The sequence below is a fragment of the Prionailurus bengalensis genome, chromosome B2 (genome assembly GCF_016509475.1).
Source record: "Prionailurus bengalensis isolate Pbe53 chromosome B2, Fcat_Pben_1.1_paternal_pri, whole genome shotgun sequence".
NCBI lineage: Eukaryota > Metazoa > Chordata > Mammalia > Carnivora > Felidae > Prionailurus > Prionailurus bengalensis.
In genome coordinates, this window is record NC_057349.1 from 79703568 (window position 1) to 79724497 (window position 20930).

At 37.8% G+C, this 20930-nt stretch overlaps 1 protein-coding gene across 5 annotated transcripts; it reads right to left on the reverse strand.

Annotated features, from left to right (window-relative positions):
* Window positions 1-934: 934 nt before the first annotated feature.
* SRSF12 (serine and arginine rich splicing factor 12) lies at window positions 935-19852 on the reverse strand. Of its 5 annotated transcripts, none has more exons than XM_043591920.1 (5): window positions 19637-19812; window positions 11185-11289; window positions 9760-9863; window positions 9464-9605; window positions 935-3614 (listed from the first exon to the last, which is right to left on the reverse strand). In XM_043591920.1, exons 1-5 carry the CDS (start codon window positions 19699-19701, stop codon window positions 3245-3247), a joined length of 786 nt encoding a protein of 261 aa, XP_043447855.1. In that variant the 5' UTR covers window positions 19702-19812; the 3' UTR covers window positions 935-3244. The 5 variants fall into 5 exon arrangements, with proteins under 5 accessions (XP_043447855.1, XP_043447856.1, XP_043447859.1 ...); XM_043591921.1 differs by lacking the exon at window positions 19637-19812 and adding an exon at window positions 19183-19394; XM_043591924.1 differs by lacking the exons at window positions 11185-11289; window positions 19637-19812 and adding an exon at window positions 10712-10840 and having other exon boundaries at window positions 9760-9871.
* Window positions 19853-20930: the final 1078 nt, after the last annotated feature.

The window sequence follows — 20930 nt, forward strand, 5'->3', positions numbered from 1 at the left end:
CAGAGTTCACGATATGATCATAAATACCCCCATTCATCAAGGGAGTGATTTAGATGATAAGGTGTATAATCCTCATGTAATACTTGAAAGTGTCTTCTAGTCATCTGTAGATAAGTTATGAGTCCAAAATCCCTATCTCACTGAACCACTGGTCCTTAAATTCTTGGGAGTCATTGGCTTGTTTGAAAATCTACAGGGGATAGACCTAAAGCTTTGGTTCTACGATGCCAAATTAACATCTCTGCACCAGACCATACTGCTTAAGTTACTAAGTATCATGTTGAGGGTAGAGTACATATATATTCAAGCCCCTAAACCTGGGGCTTGAACTCACCACCCCAAGATCAAGAGTCACATTCTCTACCAACTGACCCAGCCAAGCGCCCCTAAGTAGCATATATTTATCTACATACAAATACTCCAAGTATTCTGTTTGGAAAATACTTCTTTTTAATTCTAAGAAATTACAATTTTAATATAGTTTAGAGGAAGTGTAAAAGTATTTCTAAATACTTCCTTTACATTTTTACTAATTTTGCCTTTTGCAAAAAAGGGATGAGAATAAAGGCAGACATCCTTATTTGTAATATAATAGTATGTCTTAGAATAGTTGTATCTCAAGTAAACATTACAAATAATAAAGTCTTGAATTTATTTTCATTTAAAAGTAAGCTAGCCCAGTGACAAAGGTTAAATCCTAGGGTCCAAATAAAAAATCTGCCATATTCCATTGTTTGCAGCTACAAAATATCAGCTCCTATATGGAAATTATTATTCATGAGGAGAAAGAAAACAAGCAGTTGTAGTGGCCAGTTTTATATTCTTTGACATTAACTTATCCTCCGATCCTGAACAAATGTAGATAGTGCCCCTATGCTAAACTTGAGAAGTACCTGAGTAAATATATTATCGTTAAAGAAAATGATCACAGATGTGTAAAACATTTGCTTTATTAACAATCTCACCCATAAGTATCCTCCCTTAAATGGTTCAAGAAACAATGCTATAACCAAAGTGAATCCTGAATAGAGGTATACCCAGAAGACAATTTCTCAAGGAACTAGCACAAGTGTCGATTTCCACCAAGACACAGAACCCATTTTCACTTATAATCATTTATTTTCCTAATTCTATTTTCTCCTTTCCCTCTAAACATTATCTTAGTTTAGCATATTATCTGTCAAAGACTTCTTCCAAAAAGCATAACAGGGAGAGGCAGTGTGGAGTCCAGCCACCGACGACTCCCAAAATCTAATAGCTGTGTGACCTAATGCAATCACTGAACCTCTCTGCATCTCTCTTTCCTTATCTGCAGTGGTATTTATCTCATACAGCTGTTGTGAGGATGAGTGAATCATATAAAACTTATAAAGCAGTGTCAAGTCAATGCTCAAAAAAGTCTGAACTATTATTCCAGTTTTTCCATCAAATCAAATAGGATCCTCCTAAGAAGCCTAAAGATTACAATGGAAAACCAAATCAGAGGTAAATCAAAGGATAAGCATGTTCAGAAACACTGCCATATGAAAAAAATAAAAACAAGAAAAAAGAAACTGCTGTATTAACTTTTTACTAAGATATAATTAAATGAAAAGTAAAGACACTATAATCAATTCTTACTTAGCATTTCAAATGATTGTGTATGTGTGTGGATAAACCCAAACATTTATTCAGAAAATATAAAACATTACTATTAATATTTGTCTGTTCTTTCTTTGGACTATCCTTTAGATTTTCAACAGTGCCATGTAATTTTATAACTAAATTTTATTACAGCTGAACACTTCAAAGAGTTGCAGTTTTGAAACAAATTCTACTATGATTAGAGAAAATGTATCCAGAAAGTACTGTACAGTATACATGAATTTATGGTACTTGTCCAAATATCACCAGCATATTATTTTGTAAAGTTGTTTCTTACATAGGGTCTAAAACGCAAAGAAAAATGGAATTTGTATTAAAAAAAAAAAAAATAGAAGCAACACTGGCTTCTATACGCCAAAAATAGAAGACAGATTTTTCTTATGCACTCTAGATACAAATATTAACTGTATGGACTGAGAACTTTTAATTTTCAATATAATTCAACAAAGTACACAAGTAGAACTCTATAAATATATTCCCTATAATAATCATATGCAAAACCATTTTATCACAAATACTACCAAAACCCTCTGAAAAACGTAAACTACAAACACATTTTTAAAGAAATTCTCAGTTTTAACAACTACAAAAGCAATAATAAAGTTATTTGGTTTATAAAAATGAAGGGCAGTGTAAAGTAAATCTGAATACCACAAAGCTTATAGAGGATGCAGTCTTGAATTCCTTACTACAAGTTACTAAACACTTTCAAAAATAATAGGACTTATTCTACACAATTTAAAGTCTTGAGCTAGAGCTCTAAGAAGAAATTCAGTAGATGAAAAGTAGGTATGTAGAAATAATGTTATAAAATATGATTTTTATACAAAATGTACCACTACTCTTCAAATGTATAAGGCTTAATATGAGTATTTTTGGATTATGAGTGCTGTATACAAGTTTTAGAGTAGTCTCCAACCATTCAAAATTCAGTATTTTTTATATGTTTTGATATTTCTGAAGTGAATGAACACAGTACAGGATGTAATTTAATGTCAACTTTATACTGTTCCACATGGTAAAAATAAAAGCTTTTTTGAGCTCAGGAGAGAATGTATCTTTTGAATTCTTGATCTCTATATAGATTCTTCTTTTAGGAATGTCAGAATTTTGTAATATGAACTAACAGCCACTAGGAATTGGTCCAAGTTTAAAGAGAAGATACAACAGAGACATAAGGTGTCAAATAGTTTAAGTCTTCCCTTTGCAATTATACAGTCATTATTTTTTACATGAAAGTAAAAGTGCTTTAAAGTAAAAAATCTTTATGTAAAATGTATCAGTATTACTAATACTTAATATCCAAGTAGAATTTTCTATATTAATTTCATTTTACCCATTTCTTTTGAAAAGTACCATTCTGCCACAAGGTAAACAAAAAATGGTCCATAAAATGGTGACATCAGACACATCACAATTTGTGGTATGGACCCTTTAAATTGAGACCAAATCTTTATTAACCCAAAGCTAGAGAGACTTTATTTGTTGCACATGCCCAAAGTAACTCACATTTTCTATAAGCCTTGAAGAATTTTTATTTAGCATAATGAGAGGTTTAATGACTTATATTCGAGACTATGTAGCACTCTTCTGCTGCTGTTCACCAGCTGTTTTTATGATGATAACTCCGAGATCTGGAATGTGATCGAAAATGAGAGTGTTTTGCTGTTTGTGCTTTAGCTTCAGAATTGGTATACCCCTTGGGAGATTTACAAGGGGATCTTGCTATGGAGTCAGAATGTCTTCCATGTGATCTTGATTTGGTTCCTGAGCTAGTCTGCTTTTGAGGTGAACTTGATTGTGATTTTCCTATTGACTTGGATCTTTTTGGTAATGACTTGGACCTTGACCGTCCTCTAGAACCAGAATTCCTTCTTGGAGTTCTTGACTGCCTTGCTGAGGTAGACCGCCTTGGTAGTGATTTGGAGCGAGATTTAGATTGGCTATAAGAAAATCGCCTGTGTCGAGACCTGCAAATATCCATAATGTTAACAGTACATATTTCACACAAAAACATTTAATAGGTTTAGAAACAGCAACTTCAGAAATGTATACATTTTACATAATATTAGTTATGATTTCACTGGATAAACTAAAAGAAACAATTTTAATTTTGCTATGCATGCTTTTAGTTCAAATGTAAGTACCAAGTCTGTAATATTTGTTATACTAGAATGTATGACCAAAAGATTTTTACTTTGCTAGATTTATCTTATGATACAGGTCAGTTCTGAAAAATGCCCTGCATAATAAATCTGGGTTATACAACTCCTAAGAGGTATGAAAATCTGAAGGGAAAAAAAGATTAAAAAAAAGACAGAGAGAAAGTAACTATTTAAAGTTTATTAAATAATGCTTATAAAAACCAAAACCAAAACCAAAACCAAATGCAGGACTTTTGAATCCCACCATGATAGAGCAACTTGTATTAGACTAATCTTCCCACGGAAAACAGCTATATAAAGAAGCTAAACAACATTTATAAAACAACTGTTAGGGCGCCTGGGTGGCTCAGTCGGTTGGGCGACCGACTTCGGCTCAGGTCATGATCTCACACTCCGTGAGTTCAAGCCCCGCATCGGGCTCTGTGCTGACAGCTCAGAGCCTGGAGCCTGTTTCAGATTCTGTGTCTCCCTCTCTCTCTGACCCTCCCCCGTTCATGCTCTGTCTCTCTATGTCTCAAAAATAAATAAACGTCAAATAAAAAAAAAACTTTCAAAAAAAACCCACAACTGTTTAAAGGTATTAGAGAATAACCAACCAACCCTAGCAGAACTTGAGGGGTTACAAACCATGGCTCTTTTACAAAGACCATGTTCCAAATGTTGGCATGGTGGAACTGAACCCATACAGAAAATGGCTATTTGACTAAGCATATTAACAGACAAATTAGGATTCAGGACTACCAAAATGGTTGGGACTAAAGAGGCAAAATCTCAGAGATGAGAAAATGGCAGAAAAGAAATCTCCTAAAATTTGCCTACAAATTCTCTTCAAGTCACTGGCCATCTTTTAAGCTGTGCACATAAAGGATGAGACTCCTAGAGGTCAAGAAAAATAGCAGTTGGAAGATTCAAGAATTAAGATGAAATTCTATCAGACACACAGTGCTGGGGAGAGAGGCTGGAGTTCAACCCCCAAAAGGTCAAAGAGCCTTGAGTAACAACCCAGGCTTTCAATTAAGAACCCAGAAGGGCCATATCCTACCGATCAGTCTTAACAATGCCTCAAACAAGCCTTGAAAAGATCAAGGTGATCTGCCAATACTCCTCCACCTACTAGAAGAAACTTCCTTTGGAGGATATCATCCAAAGCACTGCAAGTTTCATCGACGATGTCCAACATCCAATAAAGAAATCCATGAAATATGTCAAAAATAGATAAAAATGACTAAAAGCTAAGAAAATACAAGACCAAAAAAAAAAAAAAAAAAAAAAAAAAACCACAACAAAACCCAGACCCAAAGTAATTTGGATACTGGCATTATTCAGACAGGAATTTTTAAAAATGACTATGACCAATGTGTTCAAGAAAATAAGAAGACAGGCAAAACAGATTAAAAAATGGAGAAATTCAACAGAATATTGGAATCTGTAGAAAGAAACAAATGGACATTTTAAGAACTGAAAATATATCTGAAATGTAAAAGTCACTAACTAGATAAATTTAACAGCAATCTATATACAGAAGAAAAAGTGAACTGAACTATAAAACAGATTATTAGAAAAACATATATACTGAAACACAATGAGAGAAAAGGAATTTTAAGAAATCCAGAACAAAGCCTAAGAGATATGTACTACACAGTCACATAGCCAAAAAGAAAAAATGGATGAGGCAGAAGCCATATTTGAAGAGATAATAGCCTAATATTTTCCCAAACTAATGAAAAGCATCAACTCACAATTTCAAGCAGCTCAGTAAACCCTGAAGAATAAGATACATTACCTGTAAAGGAGCAACATTAAGACTGACAGCTGACTATAAATATCAAGAAACGATAGAGTAATTTTTTTTCTTTTGCTTATATAACAAAGGTTTTATTACTTTAAGTAAAACTGTTAACAAAGTGATAGCTTTCCCAGTCGGCTTCTTTTTTTTTTTTTTTTAAATTTTGTTTTTTCAACGTTTTATTTATTTTTGGGACAGAGAGAGACAGAGCATGAACGGGGGAGGGGCAGAGAGAGAGGGAGACACAGAATCGGAAACAGGCTCCAGGCTCTGAGCCATCAGCCCAGAGCCTGACGCGGGGCTTGAACTCACGGACCGCGAGATCGTGACCTGGCTGAAGTCGGACGCTTAACCGACTGCGCCACCCAGGCGCCCCCCAGTCGGCTTCTTAATGCATTTAACAAGTAACATTCTTGATAGAATAATTTTAAGTGTTTGTTTATTTTGGAGAGAAAGAATGTGAGTAAGGGAAGGGCAGAGAGAGGGAGACAGAGGATGGAACTGAGCAGGTTCCATGCTGAGAGCACAGAGCCCAGTGTGGGGCTCGAACTCACAAATCGTGAGATCAAGACCTGAGCTGAAATCAAGAATAAGACTCAAGTGACTGAGCCACCCAGGCGCCCCACTAGTTTGTTTTTTTATCCATATCCACTAAAGACAAAATAAGAGACCTCTTTTTCGTCTAAGATAATAGCACTTATACTGTATTTACTTATAGTATATGTTAGGCTTATACATACACTACTTCATTCATACGCATGCACATATGCACACACAAAATCTGATCCTTATGAATGTCATGAGAACTAGGTAAGATTTGCATTCTTTATACTATAATTTTATAAATGGAAAAAACTGAGGTCAGAGAGATCAAGCAATGATCTTATGATGAGTACAAAGCAAAACAGCATTGTTACAAGAAGATGTGGTTCTTTCTATTCCTGATACTTCATGATGATTTGGGATAATTGATGGACATTTTTTTTTTTAACTATAACCTATTTTTTAAATGTTTTATTTATATTTAAGACTGAGAGCACAAGTGGGGGAGGGACAGAGAAAAAAGGGGACAAAGGATCCAAAGCAGGCTTTGCAATGACAGCAGTGAGCCCTATGTGGGGCTCAAACCCACGAACTGGGAGATCATGACCTGACCGAAGTCAGACACTCAAACAACTAAACCACCCAGGCGCCCCAATAGACATTGTTAAATTTTCTCCAGCTAAGTGTTATACTTTACTTTTACTAGAAGACATAAAATGATGTGAATATTTGCCATTTTTTGATTAATCAGGAGAAAAACTGGTTAACTATGGCTTTAATACATTTGGGAAACAACTGACATTCCTAATGAATAAAATGGGCAATTTACTTTTCTTTTTTCTTTCACAAACTTGTCTTCTTCACAAGGGCCAATGGATATTATTAAGTTACAACAGTGTTGCGTTAGGCACAACATTATACCTCCTTTAATCTTTGATATAAACATCATTCATTTAAAAATAAGTAAATAAATAATTCATTCATTTTATACATACCACCTGTATCATTCTAAATTTATGCTAAAATGTATATGTATAGTTTCTACATATGTATAGTTATATGTATCCATATATAATCTATATGTGTATAGTATATAAATATAAAATTCATAGTAATATAAACTGTTGAACATTACTCCCTTATATCCTCCGTAAAGTCAGAAGCAGTACCACTGTTATCAGTGTGGCTTTCCTATATATAAGGCATGTAAAAGTTTTTTAAAATCTTGATTTGCTTTCACTATGTTTTAAGTTCTATTAATATAATTTTGTATTTTAAATATAGTAACTATATATCAGAGCTAAATCTCAAATAATCAACCAATGGGAAAATGGCTTTCCCTTAGCCACGGACAAACTTGACTGTTCTCCATAGATGCAAAGGAGGTTTTATATTCTTATGCTATCAGAGAAAATATGATAAAAGAGATCATGTTCCAGATAGGACTGTTTCTAAATATTTCTTCACCGATCTCGGTAATGGCTCAATCCTGACTGGGTTTTCCTGGATTATAAAAGGTGCTTAGGGCTTCCTCCCTGCTTCATGCCTCCCTAAGGATGGGCCGAATCAACATATTTGTTCACACACAAGGAGAGGTACTGAACTGATACGTAAGATTCTAGAGCCCTGACAGGGCCATATTTTCTAGCAATCAGGATTCCTGGATATTAAAAACTCATAGAAGGTAGATGTAGTTCTCACTTCCTATCTTTGACTTCCACTTGGCTGGAGGGATTGGAGCCAGGTCACTCCACAGTCTTGTTTTTAAATCTGGGAACCTGGGGCAAAGATTAACTCTCTAGCTCTGGTACATATACCATACACTGCGCTTTTTCTTGGCTAGGCTCTTGGAGTTGAGGAACGGAGGGATCAGAGTGAAAGTGAGCAGCCCTGGTGATCTTTGATCTGAAGTTATATGGGCCTATATAGAGTTTAGGTGTACTACATGTGGCCCAGGAGTGCTCTTATTTCTCACAGAAAAAAGGATATTCGTGTAAATGCTGATCATTTTTTTTACATTTTTTAAACGTTTATTTATCTTTGAGAGAGAGAGACAAGGATGAGCAGGGGAGGGGCAGAGAGAGAGGAAGACACAGAATCTGAAGCAGACTCCAGGCTCCGAGCTGTCAGCACAGAGCTGGATGCAGGGCTCAAACTGAGATCATGGCCTAAGCTGAAGTCAGATGCTTAACCGACTGAGCCACCCAGGCGCCTCTTTTTTTTTTTTTTTTTTTTTAAAGTAAACTCTACACTTGGCACCTGGGTGGCTCAGTCGATTAAGCATCCAACTCCGGCTCAGGTCATGATCTCATGGTTTGTGGGTTCGAGCCCCGTGTCAGGCTCTGTGCTGACATGGACCCTGCTTGGGATTCTCTGTCTCCCTCTCTCTCTGCTCTTCCCCCATTCATGTTCTGTCTCTCTCTCCTCCAAAAATAAATAAACATTAAAAAAAAAAAAAGTAAACTCTACACCCAACATGAGGCTCAAACTTATGACCCCAAGATCAAGAGCAAGAGTTGCATGTTCCACTGACTGAACCCCAATGTTGATCATTCTTAAAGAAAATTTACCTTAAAATTCTACATGTCTATGAAAAAATTACAGCACTAAAACTCAAGATAAATACAATTATTTAAGAATTTAAGAATACTAATACAATTTCAGTTATTATTTAAATAACTTCAAGTGAATTAATTTTCATTGTGTTTTACTATTTTTTTAATTATTTTTTATTATTAGTGATTTACTATTATTCTAACAGAAACAAAGTCCTGGCTAGCAATATAAATAACCTGCAAATATCTTTTTCTGAAAAACTTACTATTTTCATGTCTTCTTAGAATAGTACCATACTCCTAATTTGTTTTTGAAAATAATTTACCTTTTATAAATATATTGATTTACATTAATTTTAAGTTCAATCTCCTGTCACAAGTGATTATATTTCTTATGAGTTTTTAGTCATCCTGAACTTAAATTCTTAATTATTCTGTTCAGTTAGGAAAATTTTATTTTTTTTAATTCCACTTTATATGTCAAGTATACATTTTAAAATTTTTTGTTTTTTCTTCAGTACATATTAGTTTTCTATTTAAAAAGGTTAAAATTAAGTCTGTCATGAAATAAAAACACTGGAAGGTACCCAATATACCCAAGTTAAATAACAATACACTTCAAATAGAGAGGAGCATATCGTTTTTTAAAAAGTTGACCTTTATGTATATTATACAAAATGATTCTGAGGCCTGTGTTTGAAAACCCTTTAAAATGTTTTCCAGAAAAAGTAGAAAATTAAGTTTTCAATCCTCCTGTATTTTGTACTCACTCTTTAAGGCTATCAGATCGTCTCCTATTTCTTCCCCATGAAGAGCTTCTACTTCGAGTTCTCCTTTGGCTGGGGCTTCTTGACCGCCTATGATCACTTGGAGAACAAGGGTGACGTTCTTTTGATTTCATTTGGCCTGGTGCTAGAATACGAAATAATTTATTACCTGAAAACCTCAGTAACAGCTATTCAGATAGTATTCTTTTCTGAAAGAATTTAAAATTTAAAAAAAAAATCTGTCAGAGCTAAAACTCATTCTGCTGAATAAACAAGATCTAATGTTTAGTCACACTTACTTTTTCGATCACCTTGTGCAAACTGTATTTCAATTTGACGGCCACATACCCACTTTCTATTGAGGTTATAAAGAGCATCTTCAGCATCGCGAACATCTTCAAATATGACTAGCTGTTAAGGATACTTTGAACGTCAGATATCAAGTAAAAATATTATTTTTATCGAATTATTTACATGTGACATGAAACTAATAGGAAAAAACAACTCCAAGTTATTAAGCTCACATCATATATATATATATATATATATATATATATAAAAAATCAGAAATTTCACTTTTATTATGAAAACAAAATGTCCCCTTATGATTTAGAAGAATCTATCTAAAAGTAAGGACAGAAACAAACGTGTAACTACACTTCTAATGCACACATTAGTGTAGCTGCAGTATGCATTTATAATGTGAAAGAACATGTTATGAGAAAAAAATAAGTCCAACACTGGCTAGGATTAAAAAAAAAAATTGTTTAGGCTCTCCTTTCTTTCAGGTAAAAGATTCATCAGGTTTTTCAGCATACAGAAGCCTTTATTCTGAAATTATAATTACTCTTTCACTAAAAGGCTTTTTGATTATGACATTTAGGAAAAATTACTTACTATAAACAAAACTGCAAAGATACATGTAACTTAAAATATAACACCTTTGAAAATGATATTTACTTTTGAACCTACTATTTTAAAATACTTTTATGTTTTTATTACTTGGGATATAATTATAAAAAAAAACACAAAAGCAATCTGTGAACATCTGGAGTTACATATATGGGTTTGTAATACCCCACTAAACTTCCTTACCTACGTAAATTATATATTAAACCTAACTAAAATGGAAATAAACTATAGAAAATGACTAGCTGTTTTTCAGGAGGTTGTTCACTGGTTTAATTTTTTAAAAATAGAAAACAGAAGAAGCTCAAGAAACGCAATACAAAATGAGACTTTGGCAATTACCTCAATGTCACTTGATCTTGAACCTTGACCTTTACTCTTTAAGGCTTGCAAGATGGACTTTATAAGAGACGCAGAACCAACAAAATCAGACTTGGCTTTGACTCTGGAACTCTGAATAAATGTAGGAAAGCCGAAGTCTCAACCTGGTGTTGGCTTTGTCTTTTGCTTGATAAAGACTTCCCCTCTTCCAGGTCTTTATATCTGTGTCCACCCTCCCTCTTTACTCCTTGATGCTTGAACTTTAGGTGCCTTTTTTCTCGCCTGCTTGGTTTATGCTTGGATTCTAGCTAACAGGTTGGTTCAAACTGGGGGGTGCTTGCCAGCTACTGTGGACTGCTTTAGATTTTCTGAGATAGAGAAATAAACACATTTAATTAGGCAATATTAATCTCATAACATATGCTCCTGAATACACATGCATATCTGCACAGATATACAGTACATTCACATGCACACAGTAAAACAAAGGATATTGAACATAAGCAAATCCTCTTGGGCGGCGGGTGTAGAAGTCAAGTGGAATGTAAACGTCTACTATAGGGCCATAGCGACCAAACTCACGGCGCAAGTCCTCAGGCCTGAAGTGTTTTAGAAATAAGGCAAAGAAATATGAATAGCTGGATTAAAATATTTTGCCTATGGAAATCCAGTTGAAACCTTCAAAAGAAAGTATTATCTAGACCAGTATTATCTAAAATTGTCGTAACAATCACCCAGGGTTTAGGAAGGAGGAAAAAAGAAAGCAAATCCTCAGGCCTCACTTGTAGAGATTCTGATTTAAAAGATCTGCATTAGGGGCTGGAAATCTGTATTTTTATAAGCACTCCAGGTGGCTGTTCGGACTGGGGAAAAAATGACCAAGGAAAGTTATTATCCATCTTTGAAAGTGACTTTTATTAAAAGAGATTTCAATTGTCAATATAAAAAGTTCTGTTAACTATTTCATTAAGAACACATTCATTTGCCTCACTATAATTTCACGTTTATGTTAATTTTGTTTTCAGATGGCAAGGATTAGCTGCTGAAGAAGTCCTAAAATTATTTCTCAGGCTTTAAAGAAAACTGTTTTACTATTAAACATAAAGCAAAATAACTACCATATTCTTAAATTTGATAAGTATTTTTAAACCTTCTATATGCCTTCTACTGTGACAGGTACTAAAAAGAGGACACCAAAGTAATATTTAGCTTATTTGTCTTCATGGAGCAACAACTTAAACTGAAGAGACAAAATACTTAGCATTTATAGCTGACAATTAGAGTACATTTACAATCCAGCTACTGTTCACCTTAATGCTAACAATTTTATGGTTGTTTAAAGGTGAGGGCACAGACAGATGAATTCGCCTAAGGTCAGCAAGCCGGCATATGATAGAACTAGAATCAAACATCCACAACCTGACACTCGTCTGTGTTCTGAATCACTGCACCGTACTGCCTCATGGAGATCTTAGAGATTCAGCATCAAGCTATGAGCACAAAACATGGCCCAGAAGAAATAAGAGTCCTTCAAAACATACTATGCAGAAAGAAGACTCAAGATGACTGCAAAGCTGCTAGCTTGGGCAAATGGAAGAAAGACAGTGTCCGTGACAAAAATTAGATAGCTGGAAAAGAGAAGTTAGATTGATGAGGGAGGAGAGAGGCAAAAGAAATGCTGGATTTGAGGTGATGGCCGAACGTCCGTAAGAGCTCTGTAAACAGGGGGCCTGGCTGGTTCAGTAGGTAGAGCATATAACTCTTGATCTCGGGGTTGTGAGTTCGAGCCCGATGTTGGGTGTAGAGATCACTCAAAAAAATAAAATAAAATCTTTAAAAAAAGAGTTCTGTAAACAACTGAAAATTATTATTAAATAAATTTATTTTCAAGACTAAAAGTCAGTGATTAAAGCTAGAGATGTGAATTCACCACACAGTGCAACTGACATGACATCCTTTATTGTACTTTTTTTCATTTAATACTTATTATAAAATGTTTAATTGTCTGCCTTCCCTGAAACTATTATCTTTGGAGGGTAGTCACAATGTCTTTCTTTCATTTACTCATTCAACAAATACTTACTGAGCACCTACTCTGGCCAGCCTGTAGCGATGTGATGGAGAACAACATTCCTGCTGCCACAGAACACAAGACAACAGGGTAATGACTCTCAGCCATTCCTGAGTATTAGAATCATTTGTGAAGGAGATGTTATAAAAACAGGTACTCCAGCCTGATGCATTAACCTTGGACCCAATTAGTACTTCCCCTGGTGGGCCCCAGGTAGGTTTAGTTTTTTTAAGGGTTTCACAGGCAATTCTGAGAATCAGGGTTGAGAATCCCTTTTAAAGCAGGTGTCTTCACCAGTGTACCTAGCATCATTGCTTGGCACAAAGTAGGCACTCAAAATATTGAGTTACCATTTAATAGTCAAGGAGACTGAGAATGAGAGAAGTTACCTTGCCCAGAGGTACATATAGCCAGCAGCAAAGCTAGACTTCAAATGAATTTTCTGAGGCAACCAATCCCTTCAACAAATGTGAGTGCCTGACAGGAAAAGGATCCTAGATGGTGTAATGGAGGTTGGGGCAATGTGTGTCACGGAGGCTTAGAATCCCAGAAGCCAAGGGTGACAGAAATCTGAAGAAGCCAAACTTCCAAAAGAGCTGGCTCCCATTGTCACCACTGCCACAGCTATTAGCTGTTGTTTTGCTCTCATTTATTTTTGTATTTTTGGTGTCATCTATTTTGACATTCAGAAAATAGAGAATACAATAAACACTTATGTATCCACCAAGATTTATTATATCTCAATATTTGTCATCATTTTCAGTAATTTTTTTAGAAACAAGATGTATTATTCTACCTTAGAGACAATCATTGGTGTTTATTATTCCTCTGCATAACTTTGTATTTTTACTGTAAATTAATATATCCCTAATTACGTGTTTTTGTATATGTCAAACTTCATATAAATGGTATCAGACTATTTATATAATTTTACTCCTCCTCCCTTGAAATTTCTCTATGTAGCCCTAGTTCACTCATTTTAACTCTGTATTGGTATTATCAATAAATCACAATTTACTTATTCATCTTTCTGTGGATAAACATTTAAGATGCTATCTGTTTTTTAAACTGCAAACTATGCTGCAGCATATGTTATGATACAAGTGCCATGCAGAGCTCTGCTAGATTCCTGGGATGCATCACAATGCAAATGGTGGGCCGGAGAGCACGCTGATCTTCAGCTTCTACTGAACTACATGAAGAGAACATGTTCTCCAAAGTGACCAAATCAATCTATACTCCTCAAAACCTACGTAAGAATTCCACTCCACCTCTCATTAACATTTTTAATTCTTGTCATCCTGAAGCATATAAAGTGAATGGGTATCTTAATGTTTTAATTTTAATTTACCTAACAACCAGTTAGGTGCAACATATTTTCATGTGTTATGGGTCAGTTGTTTCCTGTTAATACCTACCAGCAGTATTTCTGGGTTAAAGAGGATGTGTAATTTTTATGTACTGTAATTTTTATGAAACTGCCACAGTCCTGCAAAGTGGTTGTGCCATTTTATACTCCCACCCACAATGTATGAGTTTCAGTTAGGCTAATCTTTGTTAGCACTTTCTAGGTTGTCAGATTTTTGGTTTTTTTGTTTTTTATCTTAGCCATTGAAGTGGGAGTTAAGTGGAATCTCACTGTGGTGGTTTTTTTCAGTTTAATGTTTATTTATCTTGTGAGAGAAGAGCAAGGGGAAGGGGAAGAGAGAGGGAGAGAGAATCCCAAGCAGACTTGGTCGCTGTCAGCACAGAGCCCTACATGGGGCTTGATCTCACTAACAGTGAGATCATGACCTGAGCCTGAATAAAGTTGGATACTTAACCAACTGAGCCACCCAGGAGCCCTCTCACTGTGGTTTTAATTTGCACTTCCAAATCACAAATGATCTCAAGCACTTTTTCATGTGCTAATTTTCCTTGTGAAGTGTCTGTTGGAGCTTTCTGCCCATTTTTAATGTTTGTCTCTTTTATTATTGAGTTGTAAAAGTTCTTTACATATTCTGAAAAAAAGTCCTTTGTATTGCTTTGTGTATGTTTTGTGAATATTTTCTCTCAGTCTGTAGCATGGCTATTTACTCTCTTAATAGCATTTCTTAATGAACAAGAATTTTAAATTAGAGAAATCTAATTTTTCAATATTCTTTTTTCTTTTATGGTAACTGCTTTCTTTGCCCTATAAGAAATCTTTGCCTATCCCCAGGTTATAAAGACATTCTTCTATGTTTTCTTCTAAAAGCTTTATTTTGTTATCTTTTCCATTTCAATTGATGATCCAGCTCAAATTGTGATGTGAAGTAGAGGCTGCAGTTCATTTTCCCCAGTATGCACTGTCCATTTGTTGAAAAGATTTTCCTTTTTCCTTTTTCCACTGGTACCTTTGTTAAACATCAGCTGACTCTGTAAGTGTGGATTATTTACGGACTCTATTCTGTTCTATTAATCTATTTGTCCATCCTTAGGCCAATATCACACTGTCTTGATTACTATTATTTTTAGTAGGTCTTATGTCAGGTAAGTCTTCCAACTTCAGTGATCTTTTTCTAGATTATTTTGGCTGTCTAGATCCTTTCCATATCAATATATTTTAGAATTAACTTGTCAGTTCCTATTTCATGTATTTTTCAAATTTATTAATTATTTTTTTTAGTAATCTCTACATCCAACATGGGGCTCGAATATACAACCCCAACATCAAGAGTTGCACACTCTGACTGAGCCAGCCAGGTGCTCCCAGTTTCTATTTTTTTAACAGCCTCTGATCAGGAATGTCTTGAATCTATAATATAATCAGTTTGGGGAGAACTGATAACTTAGCATTTTGTTTTCGAATCCAAGAACATGGTATATCAATTTATGTTGTCTTCTTTCTCTTGGCACTATATTGTAGTTTTTTGTGTAAAGGTTTTTATTACATGTTTTGTTGTTGTTCTTGTTAAACTTATTTCTAAGTCTGTTTTTTGATACTAAGGCAAATGAAATTGTTTTAAAATTTTCATTTTCAACTGTTTACTGCTAATATATAGAAATAGATTTTTCATAAGTTTACCTGGTATTCTGATAACTTACTAACTCATTACTTAAGGTTTACATAAACATGTCACCTAAGAATAGAGACAAGTTTTGCTTCTATCTTTATAATTTTTATGTTTTTTATTTATTTTTCTTCCCTTGTTACACTGGTTAGGGCCTGCAACAAAATGATGAATTGAGGTTGTAAGAGTGGGCATGTTTGGCTTGTTTTGATCTTAGGGGGAAAGCATTCGGCTTTTACCATTAAGTATCTTGTTAGCTATAGGCTTTTCATAGGTACCCTTTATTGGGCTGGGGAAGTTCCCTTCTATTCCAGTTTGCTGACACTTTTTCTCATGAATCTTGCTGAATTCTGTTTAATGCTTTTTCCATATCACCATCAATATCAATATAGTCTCATACACACTGTAACCAAAGAATGCTACTAATTATGTCAAACGAGGTACTTGACGGTTGCTTCCCAACCTAACATGATGTTATACATCAAAATGAGAATGTTATATTTGGGATTTGGACATTACTTTGTTCCATTAGAAAACTATATCTGACATTTAAAAAAATTATTCTTCTACATAGTGCAAAAGCAAAGATATTAAAAGTAATCTTCTTCCTGAACCAGATCTTGTTTCACCAGTGAAAAGAAAAATAATACAAATTAAAACAGCATGAAATGTATTTAAAAAAATTTTTTTAAAGTTTAAAAAAATTTTTTAAAGTAATCTCTACACCCAACGCCAGATTCAAACCTATAACCGTGAGATCAAGAGTCACATGCTCCATTGATTATGCTAACCAAGCACCCCTAAAATGTATTTTTAAGTCTTTCTTTAGTTTTTTTTTTTTTTAAACATTTATTTATTACTGAGAGACAGAGAGACACAGAGCGTGAGCAGGGGAGGGGCAGAGAGAGAAGGAGACACAGAATCTGAAGCAGGCTCCAGGCTCTGAGCTGTCAGCACAGAGCCCGACGCAGAGCTCGAACTCACAAACTGTGAGATCATGACCTGAGCCGAAGTCGGTCACCTAACCAACTGAGCCACCCAACCGCCCCAAGTCTTTCTTTAGTTTTGATACTCAATTTCATTCCAAAAAAAATTTAAGCTAAGCCATAATACCTTTTAATGTCTTGTGCTTTATGGCACATTTTTTTTTTTTTTAATTTTTTTTTTCAACGTTTATTTATTTTTGGGACAGAGAGAGACAGAGCATGAACGGGCGAGGGGCAGAGAGAGAGGGAGACACAGAATCGGAAACAGGCTCCAGGCTCTGAGCCATCAGCCCAGAGCCCGACGCGGGGCTCGAACTCCCAGACCGCGAGATCGTGACCTGGCTGAAGTCAGACGCTTAACCGACTGCGCCACCCAGGCGCCCCAGTATGGCACATATTAAAATGGCTACTGCAAAGAAGCATTTAAAAAAATTTTTTTTTTAAGTTTATTTATTTTGTGTGAGAGAGAGCACACGGGAGAGGGAGAGAGAGGGAGAGAGAGACAATCCCAAGCAGGCTTTGCACTGTCAGCACAGAGCCCAATGTGGGACCTGAACTCCCGAACCGTGAGATCATGACCTGAGCTGAAGTCAAAAGAGGGATGCTTAACCGACTGAGTCACCTAGGTACCCTTTTTAAAAATTTTTTAAAAGTTTGTATTATTTAGTGTGTGTGTGTGTGTGTGTGTGTGTGTGTGTGAGAGAGAGAGAGAGAGAGAGAGCACACACATGGGAGGGGCACAAAGAAGTATTTTAAATAAAATTTGGCTTTGTTATAGTTGCCATATTACCAGTTAACTTACACTGCATGCCACCCTGTACAAAAAAGCTTTTAATATAGGTTACACGTAATGATTCTACCTTCACGAAACTACTCAGCAGCTGGGCAATTTTAGGTAAGAAACTTAATTTCTCCAAGCCTCAGTTTCTAATCTGTGAAATGGGATTAATAAAGAACATACATTACAGGGTTATTGGGAAAATCTAGTAAGATAATATATGCAAAATGTTTAGTACAGTGTTTAACACATAGTGAATACTCAACAAATGTCCGCGATTATTATTCCATTAATACAAACCTAGATTGCCCCCAGTGGCAGTACTAAAAAGTGGTGAAAAAACTGGAAAAAGAAATCAATAAATCTCAATTTTCAGTCTTGATTACTCATGGTGGATTATCTAGATCAGAAAACATGTGTCATGTGATGTGTTTTATTTGGCCTTAAGGTGTGCTGAAACATAAAACTGCCAATATTTTACAGCTTTTAAATCTACAAAAACAGGAATCTCATATAATTCAATTTAATAAATGCCAGCATTTTGAAACAGAGTTTACACACACACAGGTTTCTGTTTCTTTAGAAAATTAGGACTTTGTGGCAACAAGTCCAAATGTCTATGTAGTCATTAGCTGCAGCTAGTAGTACCAGTTGCCACCCCCTTTATATGGCATGAGTTCTTTTCTATTTGCTACAATCCACACCATCCTATTGTGCCTTATAACCCAACAACTTTACTCATTCATATTACCCTGGCTAGCCCCTGTGGCTACTGGAATTGGAAACCTCTCTCTCTCTTTTTTGTAGACACACTAGAGAGACTAGATGCTTATTTAGCATTCAGGTGGTCTTTAACTGTGGCATTTTTTTTTTTTTTTTTACTCTACCCAAATTATAAATATTTGTTTTCTATGTATTGATAAACAGGTTGAGAGGAGAAATATAAACACACGCATCTTTTAGATGTCATTAAGGTATATTAACCCACACTCTATAATTGTGACATACATAATAGTAGGGATCAAATAAAAAAATACTGCACATTTACTCCTCAAAGGTAAACGACAATGATTACTCCAGATGGCTCTGGAGTCAAGGGCTCCAATATTTGAATATCTGAAGCCATTAAGCCCCAGTTAAATCATTAAAACTCTTAAGCTTCAGGTTTTCCTTGTGTATTATAAAGATGATATTGCATACCTAAAAAGGTTGAGCGGCGAATAAATTAGGTAAAACCAGTGAAATGGAAACGTCTATTTATGCCCCTATCCCACCCTCTATCATTCATTCCCTCTGGCTCCTGTTAAGGGAGAAAGTGCTTTATGATGAAGAGGTCATTCCTTAATACTTATGTTTAAGCACTATGTAGGCAAGAATTCTCAAGGCAGGGAGGGGGATGTGTGGACCGAGAGCATCTCACTGGACCAGGGAAGTCTATCCAAACCGTTATCATGGGTGTTTACACTGCACTCTGAACTTTATAGAAAAACATAAATCTTTCACTGAAGCCATCCTTTGTATTGTGCAGCAAAATGTAACCAGCATCCCTTGTAAGTAGACCACACTCAGAGAACGGGAAGAGTAAGGCCCAAGGTACTACGCATTATTTTATAATACGTTCTCACCATCCCCAATTCCTCTTCATCTAGGACACAAGACGCGCAGCTTTATCGGGGCACGGCGACAAAGGAGTCGAATCGCAGGCACTGGCCCGAGGGAAAACACTCTCGGCCAGGGGCGGGGAGGCACCCTGGCTACAGGGAAAGCAGAAGCCTGCGCGCCGCGGGTCCTCAAGCAGAGGATGGGCACCGATCTCCCGGGCGCGGGGCCCGGCCCCGGGGGTGCGCTGCGCCGGGGCGGAACGCCGGCCGGGAGAGGGGAGGCGCGAGTCCCGCCCCGGCCTGGAGCAGCCCGAGGGTTCGCACCGCTCCCGGGAAGGGCGCCTCCGCGGAAAGCACAGGCCCAGCCAGAGGCCGGGCAGGCGCCGGGCACAGCCGGGGGCCGCGACCCGGCTCCGCGACGCTGCCGTTACCCGGCCCCTCCCCCGCGCGCCAACCTGCGGCCGCAGCCGCCGCTCACCTGGTGGCGTCTGCGACGTTCCTGACGAACAGGGAGGTGTTGGGGGGCCTCGTGTAGCGCGACATGGCCGCTTCCTCCGTTGCCTTTGGGCCTGCCCGCGGCCGCCAGGCTCGCTCCGTTTCTCGCAGTCGCCGCTGCCGCCACAGCAGCTCCGCCGGCCCCCGGCGCGACCCCCTCCCCTCGGCCTCGGCCCCGCGAGCGCGCAGCCGCAGAGGCGGGCGCGGGGCGGGGGGGCGCTGCGCGGCGCGAGCTTGTCCGTGCAGACCGCGCGGGGGCGGAGCCCGAGCCGAGGGGATCCGGGGAGGGGGAGGCGCGGGGTCCTGAAGATCCCGGGAATCCGAGGAGGGGGCGGTGCTGGGGTCCGCCAAGGTCCGGGAGGGGGCTGTGCGGGAGTCCCGGGGTCCGAAGAGATCCGGGGAGAAGACGGCGCGGGGTCCCGCAGACCGAGGGAATCTGAGAAGAAAGGGGCGGCGCAAGAGAGGATCTGGGAGGGGGCGGTGTGGAAGGGTCCCAGGTTCCGAGGAGATCTGGGGATGGGGCGGTGCCGAGGTACGCGGGGATCCGGGAAGGAGGGGAGCTTGGAGGCTGGAGTCCGACGGGTCTGGAAAGGGGGCGCTTGGGGTCAGAGAGTGTCAGGAGGGCGGAGGCCAGCGGGGTCGAGGAGCTGACACTGAGGCGGGGGATAGAGGATCCAGAGAGAGGGTGTTGGGAGTCGTCGGAGTGGGTGGTCGTGAAGGTAGAGTTCAACTGCTGAACAGCGGATGGCCCGTGGGGCCTTCAACCCTACATCCTCAGCCCAAGACCTTGGCACTAGTTCCGCCTACGGTTCCTTTAGCCCTGAGCCTAATAAGGCTTTAAAATTGTGAGGATTCGGGGTTTTGTTTGTGTTTTGATTCTTCACTTAGGGCACACTATTCAGCTGTGGATACATTCATTTAGATGTTTACTGAGTGCCTACTATGCACCAGGAATGTGTTAGGTGTGGGATATAGCAACACTACAGGCCAAGTCCCAACCCTTATTGTAGAGAGAGGGTGCAACAATAAACGAACAAATGAGGACGTGATGTAGAAGAAAGCTATGAAAAGGCAGTGGCAATTAAGCAAATTAATTTTTTTTTTTAATTTTTATTTTCTCTGGAAGGAGAGAGGCAGAACGTGGGGGGGGGGGGGGGGGAGGTGTGCAGAGAGAGAGAGGGGGGGGGGGTGGGGGGAGACAGAATCCGAAGCAGGCTCCAGGCTCTAAGCTGTCTGCACAGAGCCCAATAGGGGGCTTGAACTCAAGATCTGTGAGA

Excerpts from the sequence above, each read along its gene's own strand:
- SRSF12 (XM_043591920.1), bottom strand. The coding sequence starts at position 19,701 with ATGTCGCGCTACACGAGGCCCCCCAACACCTCCCTGTTCGTCAGGAAC. Across the intron at positions 11,290-19,636 it reads AACGTCGCAGACGCCACCAG|GCCTGAGGACTTGCGCCGTG; the intron begins GTGAGCGGCGGC and ends AAAACACTTCAG. Across the intron at positions 9,606-9,759 it reads TGCACAAGGTGATCGAAAAA|CACCAGGCCAAATGAAATCA; the intron begins GTAAGTGTGACT and ends TTCGTATTCTAG.